General features: G+C 54.0%; 1 protein-coding gene across 1 annotated transcript in view; it reads left to right on the forward strand.

The window, feature by feature from the left end:
• LOC104981236 (ephrin type-A receptor 8-like) overlaps positions 1-16049 on the forward strand; it is an 83080-nt gene that overhangs the window by 60091 nt on the left and 6940 nt on the right. Inside the window, exons 5-6 of the mRNA XM_010830239.1 lie at positions 108-223; positions 618-728. Of these exons, the coding sequence (XP_010828541.1) occupies positions 108-223; positions 618-728 (227 nt within the window). The remainder of the gene's footprint in view (positions 1-107; positions 224-617; positions 729-16049) is intronic.

Here is a 16049-nt window from a genome sequence, read left to right on the forward strand (position 1 = left end):
ACCGGCACGCGCGGCGCCTCGGGCGGGGGCGCCTGCACCCGCTGCGGGGACAACGTGCAGTACGCCCCCCGCCAGCTGGGCCTCACCGAGCCTCGCATTTACATCAGCGACCTGCTGGCCCACACGCAGTACACCTTCGAGATCCAGGCTGTGAACGGCGTCACGGACCAGAGCCCCTTCTCACCGCAGTTTGCCTCCGTGAACATCACCACCAACCAGGCAGGTAAGCGGCTTCAGATGCAGGCTCCCCGGGGCGGCGCTGTGCCATGCCGTGCCAAACAGGTATCCTGCCAGCCGTCGTTAAAGACTCCCTCACATCTGCAGAGCGCTTTTCTCTTTTCCAAGGCTGTTTGTGTGATCCGGCCACCTGGGAGAGTCAGTGTTAACTCTCGGCTATAGTGGCATTTATCATAATCGCTGGCATTTGTTGAGCGTGTGTTCTTGAAGCTGAAAGTAAAGCTGCTATAACAAAAGGGCCCGGTGTTCAGTGGCTTCAAGAACAACAGAACCTTTCTCTCTCGTGTAAGAGTCCAGGGGTGAGCAGGCCAGGTCAGCGGGGCAGCTCTGATCCACCCGGAGACTCAGGGACCTGGCCTCCTTATCTCTTGTCTCACGAGCCTCCACGCTCCTCATCGGCCCGTTCGAAGCTGAGTCGCGGGTTTGTCTGCTCTCTAACCTGTACAAACAGAAGAGACAGAAGACCAGGGCAGCAGTATGTTTTAAGCAAGGTAGGCAGAAGTGGCACCTACCACTCCTGTGCATGTTCCACTGGAAGGAATGTGGTCTCATGGCCTCCCCAAGCTGCAAAGGAGGTCGGGAAACATCATCTCTCCCAGCCTAACTTAACCCTCCATCACAACAGCAGGTGAGGAGACAGACTTCAGTGGCCATCTAGCAGTTTCCACAGGTGCTTTTTCTGAACCTTCAGCCCCCTCCAGTCTAATTCCAGCAAAACTCTTCTCCCCAGGCTTACCTTTAATGATCCCTCTGTGACCCCCCTGTGCCCACCCCCATCTAATGCCCTGGTTTCCTTTACAACAAAAAATAGATGCAAAGGATGCATCCCGTCACCTCCCCTCCCCTTCCCTCATCCCCCTTCACTCCATGGCATCAAGCTTCCGGCCCCACCTCTCCACCAAGGTCGTTGTCCTCAGGGTCACCTGGGACCTCCAGATGGCCAGGTCCAGGAGACACTTCCCAGTCTCATCCCCATCCAAGGGACACATGAGATTTTTCAGGGTCTCATGGTTCCTGCAGTTCCTTTAGAAGACCGTGGTTGGCTCTCTGAGTGTGCGCCTTAGTAATTTACTCAGCAGCCTTTGCAAGGCCCTGCTGTGAGTGTGGTCTGGGGCCCATCTAAGTGGGGCAAAGGGAGACCAGGCTCCAGAGGGAGTGGGCTGGGCATCCAGAGATGGAGGTCCAGGAAGCCTTCGAGGAGGGGGCAGAATTTGACCTGCGGTTTGAAAGACTCACAGAATTCTGAAGGGCGAGATGGAAACAGATGGGATTTTGAGAAGGAGGAAGGGCGTGCACAAGCACATGGAAGGAGAGGCAGCAGCCAGCTCCACCTGGTTGAGGGGTGTTTTTATACGTAACCTCACTGCCACCCACCCCCCGGCCTCCAGGAGTAGGAGGCATCTGTGTCCCCATTTCACAGATGGTGCTCCGAAAAGTTGAGTCACAAAGCTAGGCAGGGTGTGAGGCAAAAATTGACTAGGTCTAACAGACTCCAGCGGAGAAGGCAATGGCACCCCACTTCAGTACTCTTGCCTGGAAAATCCCATGGATGGAGGAGCCTGGTAGGCTGTAGTCCATGGGGTCGCTAAGAGTCAGACACGACTGAGTGACTTCCTTTTCACTTTTCACTTTCATGCATTGGAGAAGGAAATGGCAACCCACTCCAGTGTTCTTGCCTGGAGAATCCCAGGGGCGGGGGAGCCTGGTGGGCTGCCATCTATGGGGTCGCACAGAGTCGGACACAACTGAAGCGACTTAGCAGCAGCAGCAGCAACAGACTCCAGGGCTCAGCACCATCTAGGGCGCCTCCAAGGAACGGTGGATGGCAGGGGTCTGATGAGTGTCCATGTGTGAGCATGCATGCTTCTGCCACATCTGAGCTTGAGTTCGTATGCCTGAGGGTGGCTCAGCCCATCCGTGTGTTTGTGTCGTAGAAGGCACGTGGTCTTGTTTGTGAGTGCTCGTGGTGTTGCTGGGCCGAGAGGGCACGTTTATGAGCGTATGCTGCAGCCCTTGTAGGCTTGTGGGTGCATTTAAGCCCGCCTCGGATGGGGTTCCGGATGGAGCTGACTCAAGGTGGGCAATCTGAGAAACCCCTCCAATGCCAGCAGCTGTCAGCAAAGACACATGGCAGATTATGAAGCCTTGGTTCTGAGTCTCTCCAGCTTGACAAAGCCCTTGAGGTAGGGAAGCCCAGGCTCCCAGTGCAGGGTGGAGACAAGGGAACTCTTTTCAACTGGGAGAAGCTAGAAATTCCCCAGAGTCCCTGGAGTTGTTTCCCTAGGTGTGCAGGCCTCCCCTGCAACCATTCGGGATCCCCAAGAGTCAACCTGCCTACTTAACAAGGCTCAGCTTGCTAGCAGCAAGGGCTGCTGGAGTGGACCCCTCCTGTCTGGAGTGGGACATTCCCAGAGAATAGAGGCAGGGCAGAGTGGAAATGAGGGCCCCAGAGAGGAGGATGCTGGGGAAGCCCTCAGGATTGAAAGGCAGGAGCGGTAACAAGCCCTGGGTTAGTCGCAGGGGGATCTGAATTTGAATCCCAGTTTTGTCATTCCTTTGCTTTGTGACTTTACTATATTGGTCAGTTATTACTGCGATAATGCTGTATAACAAACCCACCCCCAAACCCAGAATTTTACCATAATAACATTTATTTCCTCACTTACTAGTCTGTGCATCAGCTAGGGTTTATCTAATCTGCACCAAGTCCTCGAAACAGGGCAGAGCTCCAGAATGTGGCTGAATTGGGTCAGTTCCATCTGTGTCCCCATTCTCCTTGGATTAGCAACTCCCTGGGCTTGTTTCTCTTGTGGTGATGGTGGCCACAGCGATATCAGGCCACATAAACGCTGCCACCACCTGTGGCACAGTGGTCCACAGTGAACGCAGCCTGCAGGGCTCCTTGGAAAGAGTGTGGGTGTGAGACCCTGTTACAAGGGAGGTAGAGCTGAGATCGGCCATCTAACCTATCGCACTCGGGAAAATCACTTCCTCCCTTTGGACCTCCATTTCCCCACCAAACTGTGTCTCAAAAGTCCATGAGAGGGACTTCTCTGGGGGTCCAAGGGTTAAGAATCTGCCTGCCAATTCAGGGGACACAGGTTCCATCCCTGGTCCGGGAACTAAGATCCCACGTGCCATGGAGCTACTAGGCTTGTGAGCCACAGCTACAGAACCTGCGTGCCCTAGGGCCCGTGCTCCACAAGAGAAGCCAGTGCAGTGAGAGCCCCAACGCTGCAATGAAGAGTGGCCCCCACCGGTCACAACTGGAGAAAGCCCACACACAGCAACAAAGACCCAGCTCAGCGAATAAATAAATAATATTTTTTAATCTATGAAAGCTTTTTCAGAACACAGGTCCCCTGACCCCACCCCAGACCTGCTGGATCAAACCCCAGGAATAAGCCCTGGGAATCAGGACTTTTCACAAGTGGCTCAAGTGTTTCTTACCATTAGACAGATTTGGGAGAGTCAAGTTTAAGTGAATCCAAACCCCTGCTGATAAAGTTCTGTATAGTTAAAGCTATGGTTTTTCCAGTAGTCATTTGTGGATGTGAGAGCTGGACCATCAGGAAGGCTGAGTGCCGAAGAAGTGATGCTTTCGAACTGTGGTGTTGGAGAAGACTCTTGAGAGTCCCTTGGACTGCAAGGAGATCCAACTAGTCCATCCTAAAGGAAATCAGTCCTGAATATTCATTGGAAGGACTGATGCTGAAGCTGAAACTCCAATCCTTTGGCCACCTGATGTGAAGAACTGATTCCTTAGAAAAGACTCTGATGCTGCGGAAGATTGAGGGCGGGAGGAGAGGAGGGTAACAGAGGATGAGATGGTTGGATGGCATCACCAAGCCAATGGACATGAGTTTGAGCAAACTCCGGGAGACAGTGAAGGACAGGGAAGCCTGGTGTGCTGCAGTCCATGGGGTCGCAAAGAGTTACATGACAGCAACTGAACAGCAACAGCAAAGCCCCGTGAGCCCCTGCAGCCCTGGGGCTCTCTGGGCCATAACCACTCTTTTCCCATCCTTTTTGTTCCAGGCCCCGTGACAAGCCCCATTCTCTCTCAGGCATCCAAAACCCAACTGGGGTCTGTGCAAGCACACACACCCTCACCACATCCTCCCCTTGTGCCAGAGGAGGAAACAGAGGCCCGGAGAAGTGGAGCCATTTATGCAAAGTCCCGCTACTAAGTGGCCTCAGCTAGGGTTTGAACCCAGAACCGTGTGGCTCCACGTCTACACTGGAGAAGACATGGCTCCTGCCATTGAAGATTTCTGCCGTGGTTGGGAAGATGAGACCTGGACAGAGCTTATGCACAATATGGCATGAGTGAGGACGCAAGGAGGGATCTGGGGGGTGAGGGAGAAATCCTTTCCTCCTAGGTAATGGGAGAAAGGCATGCCATGAAAGGCTTCCTGAAAGAGGAGGCGTTTGAGGTTATCTTTGGAGAATGAGGGGTCTTCCCTGGTGGCTCAGACGGGTAAAGAATCTGCCTGCAATACAAGAAACCCAGGTTCGGTCCCTGGGTTGGGAAGATCACCTGGAACCCATTCCAGTATTCTCACCTGGAGAATCCCATGGATGGAGGAGTCTGCTGGGCTACAGTCCATGGGGTCACACAGAGTCGGACATGACTGAGCTGCTAACACTTTTCCTTTTGTTGAAGAATGGAGAGGCTTCTAACAGACAGAGATGGACTCAGGCAGGTATCCCAGGAGCAAAAAGTACAGGAGGCAAACTGGAGGGGAATACTTTGTCTTCCTCTGAGGGCCTAAGCTCCTCTGCCACAGGATCTTTGCACATGCTGTTCCCACTGCTTGGAGTGCTTTGCCCCTTTCCCCCTTCCCTTTGACCTTAGCTCATCCTCATTGACCATCCTGACTCAGGCACATTCCCCCAGCACCACAGCCCTCAGCTTCCTGTGGCTGGGATTTTAGCTTCGTGTCTGTGATCGTCCCGTTCCTGTCTGTCTCCCCAGTTGGCACTCAGCAGTACACTATGGGTCTCCTTTCCCTCACCATGCTTTTCCTGGTACCTAGATGGGGGCACACCACAGTGTGTGCTTGGTGAGCAGCCAAGGGGTCTAGAAAAGCGTGGAGTGAGGAGAGGCGTGGAGAATTCCAATGATGCTGGAAAATAAGGCCGGAGACTGGATTTCCAGACAAATGCATTCAGTGCTCGGTTTTAATCAGACCCTAAAATTCAATATATAAATAGCTAGTTCATGGCCTTAAAAGGAAAAAGTATTTCTTTGGGGCAAGTGATTGGGCCTGGCTTGTACTCCCTTGGCATTCACGGGGGCCAGAGCTGTCGTCTGACTTCATAAAGCGATCACACTGACTTCGAACCACACTCGGCCATTCCAGAACACCTTTCTGCCTGTGTTCACAAGTCCTCTTGGTGGGGAGTGGGGGGCCCAGAGGTAGGAGACTAGGCTTGGCTGCATATCCCCACTTGAAGGTTTAGGAAACAGCATTGGGTGAGACACGTGCCTGGGCTCACTCAGCTGGGACAGAGGAGAATGCAGGGTTCACTCTGGCTGTACAGAGTCCATGGTTCTCAACACAAAAATACAAGACAATACAGGGAAAGAGGGGGAGAGGGAGGGGGAGCCTTGGCGAGGGCGTCAGAGGATGGGAGGAGAGCCTCTCCCAGGAGGTGGCATGTGAGCCGAGATCCAGATGACAGGGCGGAGACAGCCATACAGACCTAGGTGCACGCAGCCACGTGGGGCTGGTCTCTAGGCTACCTCAGTACTCCGGGCGGCCCTCCAGGCTGCAGCGGACTCACTGTCACCCCAAGCAAGCCCCGACAGGCTGCATCTCTGCCTGGCCCTGGGGGTGAAGAGAAGGGTCTGGGCTTTGCAATCAGCCAAACAAACCTGGTTTTGAATGAGCCTAGCTGCTCACCGGCCCATAGGCCCAGACAAGTCACTTCGCCAGCATCCGACCACATCTTCCTCCTGGGCGGCACCACCCTCTCCTGTGGGGTGCTGTGAGCTCAGGCACTCAAGGTGCCTCAGAGGCTGCCTGGGAGGGTCAGCACTCAAAAAGCAGGGATCGGGACTTCCCTGGTTGCCCGGTGGTTGGGACGCCACACTTAAAATGCAGGAGACGTGGGTTTGATCCCTGGTCAAGGAACTGAGATCCCATGGCCAAAAAAAACCACACACACACAAAGCATCCTATATTCACTCTAATCATAATGGGTCACACCTGGCAAGTGTTTATTATTTGCCAGATACTAAGCCCTGGATGATGAATCTCCCCAACCTCAGTGGATCCTGTTATTCTTTTATCTTACAGATAAGGAAAGGTAAGAGTTAAATGACTTGCCCACCACTCAAGTCACTGGCAGAACCTGAATAGTGACATCACTGCATACTCAAGGCTCAGTGTTGAAACTGGAGCCAAACCTTCTGCAGAGGTGGGGCAAGCCGTGTGCCAGGACCTGCCACACCACAGCTTGGCCGAGCCAGTGGGGCCTTTGGGGCCACCCATACTGAATGACCCATTAGGAAGATTTCCCCATTGTCATGTCCTAGGGAGTCATGGTGGGGGGCGGGAAAGGCATCAGTGCTGGGCTTGACAAACTCCATCCTCACCTAGCACGCCCCCTTTCCAAGCTATGGGATCAGGCTGTCTAGGGACCCTTACTTCCTCGAGCCTCAGAGTCTTCGCCTTCCAAATGGGCATGTTTTCATCATCCCAGCTTTCCGAAATGGGCGCTAGGTTAGTAATAATGTGGTGGAAGCCCTGGGCGCAGTACGTGGTAGCTCGGCTTCAAATGAAATCAGAAGGAGTTAGGTTCCTGTTGCTGCTGCAACAAGATGCCGCGAACTTAGCAATGGAGAAAGAGACGTAGTTCTTATCTTACTGTTCCATGGGTCAGAAATCTAGCCGGACTCTCATCAGGCTAAACTCAAGCGTTCGCAGGACTGTGTTGCTTGCTGGTGGCTTCACTCATTCGCGTGTTAGCAGAATGAAGCTCCCTGTGTTTGTAGCAGAGACATCTCTGTTTCCTTGCTGACTGTCATCTAGGAGATTCCCTAGCTCCCAGGGGACTCACTCTGGTCCTTTCAGAGACCCCACCCCACCCCACCCTACCCCCACCTCATCTCAGAAGCAGCAACAGGGCGTCAAGTCTTCCTCAAACTCTCACTCTCTGGCCTGACTCTCATCTGGGAAAGATTCCCTCCTCTTTTAAGGACTCAAGTGATTAGACTGGGTCTACATGGATGATCCAGGATAATCTCCCATCTCAAGGGCCATAACCTTAATCACATCTGCAAAGTGTCTTTTGCCATGTAAGATAACGGATTCACCGATTCTGGGATTAGGTCATGCCTATCATACCCAGGAGGTAACAGATCAAATTAAAAAACACATTAGTATCCATCCAGTGCAAACACCTCCTTTTATAGGGAGGAAAACTGAGGCCCTGGGAGCTTCCTAAGTGCCTGCCCAAGACCATAGAGCAGCAGGTCCTTGGCAGAGCTGGTCTCCCACCCCCTGGCCGGGTGTCACAACCTCTGTCCGTGACATCACTCCACGCAGCTTTCTCAGGGAAAAACTTTCAACTTTCCGAAGCCCTTTCTACCAGCCGTGTTCGCCTCTGATCCTTTCACCCTCCTGCAGAGCGGGCACAGAGTCTCCAGAACTGGCATGAGCAAGTGCTCACCTACTTCTCTCTCTAGGGGTGGAGAGGATCAGAAAGAGACAGGACAAGAGAACCCCCAGCGAGGCCCATGCCTGGGGAAAGGAAGAGAGAGGGAGAGGGCACTTCCCTCCCCGGGCCGAGCCCTCTGCACGCATAAACCTCTTTCATCCTCTCAAGCGTTCTGCAGGGGGAGGCCTTGCCCGCCCAGACTCTCGGCTAAGATTGGTTTGGTTGCCTATGAGAGCAAGAAAAAGAACAGATAGCCGCTGCCACAGTAAGGCTGTTTAACAATCCACTGTAAAGGCAAGAAGCACTTATCTAGCTCGTGAGTCCCCTGGCTGGATGGGTCTCGGCGGGGAGCTTTCATATGTTTGTGCTCCAGCTACTCCGGGTCTCTCAGCAGCTCTTTGGATTTTGTCAGGGTTCTATTGCATGTTTGGGGTGGAGCACTGTAAGCTAGTCAAAAATGGCCCTGGCGGGGACCGCTGGGGCAACAAGTCTGCTCCACATGTCTCAGCCTCTAACAGGTCAGCCTGGGTCTGTTCTTACGGCCATCAGATACATGGGAGGGCTTTTTCAAGCCTCTGCTTATATCGTATTTACTTAAATTCCACTGGCCAGAGCAAGTCACACAGCCAAGCCCAAAGCCGTAGCCAGAGGGGGATTATACAAATTCTAGGACAAAGGTTGTAGATACAGAGAGACAATACAACCAGTCTACATAGTAGCTTAGACCAAATGGAGATTTATTTTTCTTATGTGTAAAGGAGGTCAGAAAATAGGAGTTAGGGCAACTGGGTGGAATCTTTAGAGATTCAGACTCCTCAGCACACAGGTTCTTGTCCTTATAGCCCAAAGTGGCTGCAAGAGCTCCAGCTCTCACATCCATACGCCAGGCAGCAAGATGGAAGAAGAAAAGTGACAAGGGTAGGGCCCCTTCTTTTTAGAGAGACTCCCTAGAAGTCCCACACTTTAGCTTATCGCTCATTGGCAAGCACATTGTTACATGGCCACTTCTAGCTGCCGAAAAGCTTGAGAAAGTGTAAGCGTTTATTAAGGAAGAATGTGCCCAGTGAAGAACCAGGATTCTGTTAATTTGAGAAAGGAAGAATGGATATTTGGTAGGCAGTGGATACTGTCTGCCACAACCCATTTTACAGGTGAGATACCGGGGCTCAGAGAAAGGGGTAGCTGAAGTAATAGTGTCAGCGGAGCATAAGCGATGGGACCTGAACCCTGGCTGTTGCTCCTTCTCCCCTCTTCCAGCATCGCCACCACCATTCACGATCCTTTGCTAAGCACTCAGCTACTCACAGTGCTGTTTGAGAGTCTGAGCGGCCCAGACAGTGACACATGGCTGATGTCCCCTGATCCTTTACTCTGGGCCATGTCCTATGCTAAACACTTTAGATACAGATCTTTATTAACCTTGCCAGCATCCTTGCCACTGTCCCCACAGCAGGCTGAGTTAGGTCTCCTGATTCGAGGTCCAGGCTCTTCCCACCTTGCTAGTCCAGATGCTGGCATGGGACCGGTTCCCACTGAGTGGCCTCAGATGAGATCAGGGTGCTTGAGCAGCCCACTAGGGGGTGGACCATTGGATGTTTCCACAATATGAAGCCCAGAGCTGGACCTCAGCCTGCTCAGATCACACTTGTGGAGAGGGCCAGACAACCAGGAGGAAAAAACAACCTGGGTTTCCGAGTCAGACAGACCTGGGTCCTGATCCCAGCCCCACTGCTTGGGAGCCGAGGCACACCAGGCAGGAGACACTGATCTGAGTCTCTTTCCTCATCTGTAAGATGGGCTCTGTCTGATCGTGTGGCACCAGGTGGACACAGCTAAATCGACAGTGAGTCAAGGGAAGAGTGAACAAGCAGGTGAACTGCCAGCTGCCGCCCCAGACAGGAGGTTTTTCTCAGCTTTAAGAAAAAGAATAATAGTATCTCCTGGACCAACTTTTTTTCCCCTCCAAAATATGTTCCTCAGATTACCGGTTCCAAAACACAATACCTATTATGTGAAAAGGGCTTCCTGGGCGGCGCTAGTGGTAAAGAACCCACCTGCCAATGCAGGAGACTAAGAGATGCAGATTCGATCCGTGGGTCGGGAAGATCCCCTGGAGGACGGCATGGCAACCCGCTCCAGTATTCTTGCCTGGAGAATCCTATGGACAGAGGAACCGGCAGGATACAGTCCATAGGGTCGCAAAGAGTCAGACACAACTGAGCCACTTAAGCATGCACACCTCACACAAGCCATATTGCCTTCTCCTGGATGCTGACCTTGTACCCCAAGGTCAGTGGACTCACCCAGGCTGCTGAAGGGCTAAAAAATGAGAGCCAGCCTCCCATCCTTCCTCCTCTCCTCTTCCTTCCTTTCTTCCTCCACCAAGCATCGACCGAGTGCCTGCTCTGAGCTACATACTGTTCCACGCACTAGGGATAAACTGAAAAAGAGCCACAAGGCCCCTGTCTGCAGAGACGACGGTGTTCACGCTATAAAGAAAAGAGCATGGGCCTGGTCGGTGACTGAGGCCGGGCTGATGGTCAGGCAGGGCCGCTCTGAGAAGGTGATGGTTTAGCTGAGACCTGAATGACTAGGAGGCGCTGGTCATGGAAGAGCTGAGGGAGGAGGTTTCCGGGCAGAAACACTGTGAGGCCAAGGCCCCGAGGCAAGAATGACCTCAGTGTGATCAGGGACAGAGAGGCAGCCAGTGTGGGTGGCGCTTGGGAGCCCGTGGGTTTTATTCCTGGTGGAATCCACGGAGGGCGTGTGAAGATGTCAGGGAGGCAGTGGGGTCTGAGAGTCTGGGGTTTGGGGTGGTGTCTCTGACCCCCCAGTGCCAGCGACTCTTCCCCCGCCCCTCTAAGCTCATGGGGTCTTCTGGTGAAAGGGCAAAGTCCAAGTAGGGGTCTCCTTCCTTAGAGCTCAGCGCTGAATGAGACCCAAACCCACACCCTCTTGCGGTAGCCAGACCCACAGGCCTCCTGACCTCCTGCCTGTCAAAGGACGCTAGTCCCAGAAGACCCCAGAAACCCTCTCCTCCTATTCCTTCATGCCCTGGGGGAGAAAGAGGCTCGCAGAAGGAAAGGCTCCTTCTCCAGGTTTCGGCTGAGGAAGAGACTGGAAGCTTCCCCCAGGGCTCGCTTGAGGCAGCAGGGCCCCTGACCACCTGCTCCCACTGAGGAAGGCCCTGCCTGGCCGGCCTCCCCCATCCCCTCTCGACCCCGCAAGCCTCTTTTGTGCTTGCTCCCTGGGGCTCCATCTTCTTGCAGGGGTCACAGGGTGCCCCTGACCCGACCCCCCTGCCGGTGTGCCCGGCTGGTAATTGAAAATACCAGAATTCCCTAAAGAGCGACTCACAGGGCAACCTGACACCTCAGGGTGGGCAGCGGGCAGCCAGGAGGGACGGGGAATCGTCCAGCTGTTCCCTTTTCTCCGCCGTTAATCCCCCCAGATTCCAGGAGAAAGGCCAGCCCTCGCTGGCCCGCCTTGATCATCTTCCCGGCGAATGCCTCCTCCCTGCCACACCCAGGGTGACTGGGCTTATGGGATCAGAGCCCGGGTTCGCTGCCTGTAACCCAAGCCTACCAGCTAAGCCCACCAAACCCAGACCCCCCTGGCCGTGGGCGACCTGCCTCCACTAACAGCTGAGCGCCCAGAGCCAGGGCAGCCAGGTAGGCAGTGGGCCACACTGTCCTCAGAGGCCCACTAAGACCCCCTGGCCTCCAGACCTCTGTGGTCAGCCTGCCTCGGCCACAGCCAGCAGAGAGGGCAGGAGATGTTGGACGTGCGTGGGCCTGGGTTCATATCCCAGCTCCACGGCTTGGTAACTTTGGGCCAGTTTACCTCATACCTCAGTGCCTCTGCTTTCTCATCTGTGAAATGGGGATAGCTACCAGCCTCATCAGGTTGCTGTGAATGTTGAATGAATTAACTGATGTAAAGCATTTGCCGAAGTGCCTGGCGTGGAGTCAATAAGGCAGTGTCAGGCGTTAGCTGTGGGCCTGCCTTTTTGTATGTGTTGCCCCCTGCTGCAGTCCTATGGCTTCCCAGTGCCTTGGGGATAAAGCCGCTCCTAAGTCTGGAGGTTTGGCCCCCACCTGCCTCTGCAGTCCCATCCCTCTGCCTGGCCTGAAACTATTTGTCCCACTGCATCTGGACTCTCCAAGCCTGCAGGCCCCAGAAGACTCTGGCCTGGGCAAATGAGAGGGCAGTCTTGGGAACAAGTCTCCAGACACAGCTCAGCTCCTCACTAGCTGTGTGATCTTGAAGTCATTGTGCCTTTCTGAGCCTGTGTGTGTGTGTGTACACACGCACTCAGTTGTGTGTGACTCTTTGCAACCCCATGGATTGTAGCCTGCCAGGATCCTCTGTCCATGGGATTCTCCAGGCAAGAATTCTGGAGTGGGTTGCCATTTCCTTCTCCAGGGAATCTTCCCAACCCAGGGATCAAACCCACGTCTCCTGCCTCAGTTTCCTCTTCCGCAAATTGCAGCTATTAACCCTCATCCCGCACTGTTATTGAGAGGCTCAAACAAAACGCAGGCCAGCTGCTCAGTGGCCAGTGCCCAGTGACACCCCCCAAACACTCACAGCGCTGACCATGTGCCGGGCACCAGGCTAAGCACCTGAAGTGTTTCCACTCATTCCTCCTCATAACAGCCCCCAAACATGTAACCATTAGGCTCACTTTGCAGATGAGGAAACCCAGACACTGAGAGCTCTGATCACACCCACCTCCCCAGGGGTCTATCAATTCCCTTGTTAATTTCCCGTGAGCATTTGCTTGGAATCAAGCTATCTCATGGTAACCAGAGGCCACTGGTGAAGAGCCTGAAGGCTTGTTCAAGGGCTAGTCCTCCACTGCCTGGCTGCATGAGCCTTGAGCAGGTCACCAAAAAGTTCCAAGCCTCAGTTTCTCCATCTGTAAACTAGGGATGTTAATAGCCCCCAGCTCATGGGGCAGTTGTAAGAATTCTACACTTGTGTCTGGTTCTTTGGGGGGTGGGAGGGAGTTGTTTGTTTTGTCATGTGGGATTTTAGTTCCCCAACCAGGAATTGAATCCATGTCCCCTACCTTGGGAGCACAGAGTCTTGACCACTGGACCACCAGGGAAGTCTCTGCTGCTGCTGCTGCTAAGTTGCTTCAGTTGTGTCCGACTCTGCGACCCCGTAGACAGCAGCCCACCAGGCCCTGCCATCCCTGGGATTCTCCAGGCAAGAACACTGGAGTGGGTTGCCATTTCCTTCTCCAATGCATGAAAGTGAAAAGTGAAAGTGAAATCGCTCAGTCATGTCTGACTCTGCAACCCCAGGGACTGCAGTGCACCAGGCTCCTCCATCCATGGGATTTTCCAGGCCTGTGTTAATAGGTGTTGAGTGCCTGGAATAGGGCGTGGCACAGAATGAGCTCTCAGAAAGAGTTAGGTCAGCGGCTTTATCCTTGTTATGATTATACACATGCACACAGCCCTGAAAACCCTTCAAGTGACTTCATGGAGCATGACTGTATGTTGCTTTGTCTGGCCGCTTACTATCTATGTAGCTTCAGGCAAGTCACTTTACTGTGATTCCCTGGTGGCTCAGAGGTTAAAGCGTCTGCCTCCAATGCGGAAGACTTGGGTTCGATCCCTGGGTCGGGAAGATCCCCTGGAGAAGGAAATGGTAACCCACTCCAGTATTCTTGCCTGGAAAATCCCATGGACGGAGAAGCTGGTTAGGCTGCAGTCCACGGGGTCACAAAGAGTCGGACACAACTGAGCAACTTCACTTTCACTTTACTTTCAAATTCAGTTTACTTTCAAATGGGCTGAAGGAGATCTGCTTCACAGGTAGCTGTGAGGATTAAATGGGTTCGTGAATGTCAAGGGCTTAACACAGTGCCCAGCTTGCTGCTGCTAAGTCACTTCAGTCGTGTCCGACTCTGTGCGACCCCATAGACAGCAGCCCACCAGTCTCCCCCGTCCCTGGGATTCTCCAGGCAAGAACACTGGAGTGGGTTGCCAGGTGCTTAATAAACACTGGTTAGTGAGGCAGGAACAAGGAAGACAGAGTCTCCTTGTTTGACTAAGGAGGAAACTGTAGGGAGTTCAGTTCAGTCGCTCAGTCGTGTCCAACTCTTTGCGACCCCGTGGACTGCAGCACGCCAGGCCTCCCTGTCCATCACCAACTCCCGGAGCTTGCTCAAACTCATGTCCATCGAGTCGTAATGCCATCCAGCCATCTCATCCTCTGTCGTCCCCTTCTCCTCCCGCCTTCAATCTTTCCCAGCATCAGGGTCTTTTCCAGTGAGTCAGCTCTTCACATCAGGTGGCCAAAGTATTGGAGTTTCAGCTTCAGCACCAGTCCTTCCAATGAATATTCAAGACTGATTTCCTTTAGGATTGACAGGTTGGATCTCCTTGCAGGGAGCCAGGTCTCTAATCTTCCCAAGAGGCCTGCTGCCCCCTGGCGGGACAAGAAGCTGAGCTGAGGGACAGATGGCCCTCCCTTGGGGGTAGGGCAGATGCAGGAAGAACAGAGGACTACAGGGACACCTGGACCAGGGTGCAAGTCCTGTGAGTGGTGCCGCCCCTTCTAGCATGTCTCGGGCCCATTTTTCGCAGCTCCTTGAGGTGCTGGAGGGAAGCCTGGACCTGCTCAGGCCCACGCTGGCCCCTCCTGGGCTGATGCAACTCCAGGACCAGGGTCAACCAGGAAGGACAGGCAGGGAGCATTTGAGTTGCAAGCTCTCTGGGATCTTCCAGCTGTGCCCACGCTGCAGAGAAGGAACCAGATCCAGAGAGGAGGGCCGCCTGCCAAGGTTGCCCCAGCCTGGTTGGAACCAGGCTGATCTCATGGTAACCAGAGCTGTGCTGGTGAGGAGCCTGAGCCACCAGTTTCAAGAGTCAGCCCTCCACTGCCTGGCTGCATGAGCCACGCATGAGCAGATCACTGAATAGCTCCAAGCCTCAGTTTCTCCATCTATAAACTGGGGATGTTAATAGCCTGCAGCTCATAGGGCAGTCAGTCAGCAGCCAGCCAGAGAGCAGGCCCTGAGTCTTCTGACTCAGAGACTGTTCCCTCCACCCAGGGGACAAAAGGGCAGAGAGAGGGCAGGAAACAGGTGATGCTCATCCTCCAGGAGCCCCTACCCCTCCCTGGTCTATGCTCCTTCGGTGTGGTCACCCTGCAAAGCAGGATTTGGGTGGGAGAAGAGTCAGCCTCAGCCTCCTGTAGGAATTGCCAAGATGGTGGAGACAGCATCCGCTTGTCGTGGACCTGCCCAGGAGCCAGGAGAGACTACAGGAGGTGCTCCCCAACCCCTGGCAAGACCTCAGCCCCTCCCGGGACCATGAAAACCTCAGGCCCAGAGAGCCGAGGGGGCTCCCCACTCCAGCCACGCCATAGGGAAGAACCAGGCCAGGACTTCTGGATGAACCCTGCTCTGGGAGCAGCAGGCCTGGGCTCAGACCCCAGCTCCCCCACAGACGGGCTGTGTGACCTCAGGAAGCCTTGTGTGGCTCTGAGCTTCGGGAGCTGCACCTGTCGGTGGGGCTCATACAGCCCCCTCGCCGACAGTCAGCTCAGGACACACGCGTGTGAAGGCTCCAGGGCCATGGCCATCACGACGTAGGCGCTCTGTGCAGGTTCGTTCCATTTAAGAAGAAGGCAACAAGCACGGGTGGGGGGCATGCTCTGTGACAGAAGGAATCAAGGAAAGGGCTGTGAGCTTGACTTCACTGTGACCCCAGGGCAGCTTACAACCCTCTCCAGACCTCAGTTTCCACATCTGTAAAATGAAGGAATGGGACTAAATTATTTCTAAGGGTCCTTCTAGCGCCGAACACAACCTCCTGTGACTTCTTGTCTCCTTGATCTAAGTTCCCTCCATGAGGGCACTAGCAGCGCTGCAGGGAGGGACGGGTGAAGTTCCCGTAACATGCAATTAAGATGTTAACGTGCATGGCTCAGTGACATCCTAGTACAGTCACAATGTGGGCGCTTAGCACCTCTGCTGCTGCTGCTGCTGCTGCTAAGTCACTTCAGTCGTGTCTGACTCTGTGCGACCCCATAGATGGCAGCCCACCAGGCTCCCCTGTCCCTGGGATTCTCCAGGCAAGAACACTGGAGTGGGTTGCCATTTCCTCTCCAATGCATGAAAGTGA

Source organism: Bison bison, unplaced genomic scaffold, assembly GCF_000754665.1.
Source record: "Bison bison bison isolate TAMUID 2011002044 unplaced genomic scaffold, Bison_UMD1.0 scf7180017864516, whole genome shotgun sequence".
NCBI classification, from domain to species: domain Eukaryota; kingdom Metazoa; phylum Chordata; class Mammalia; order Artiodactyla; family Bovidae; genus Bison; species Bison bison.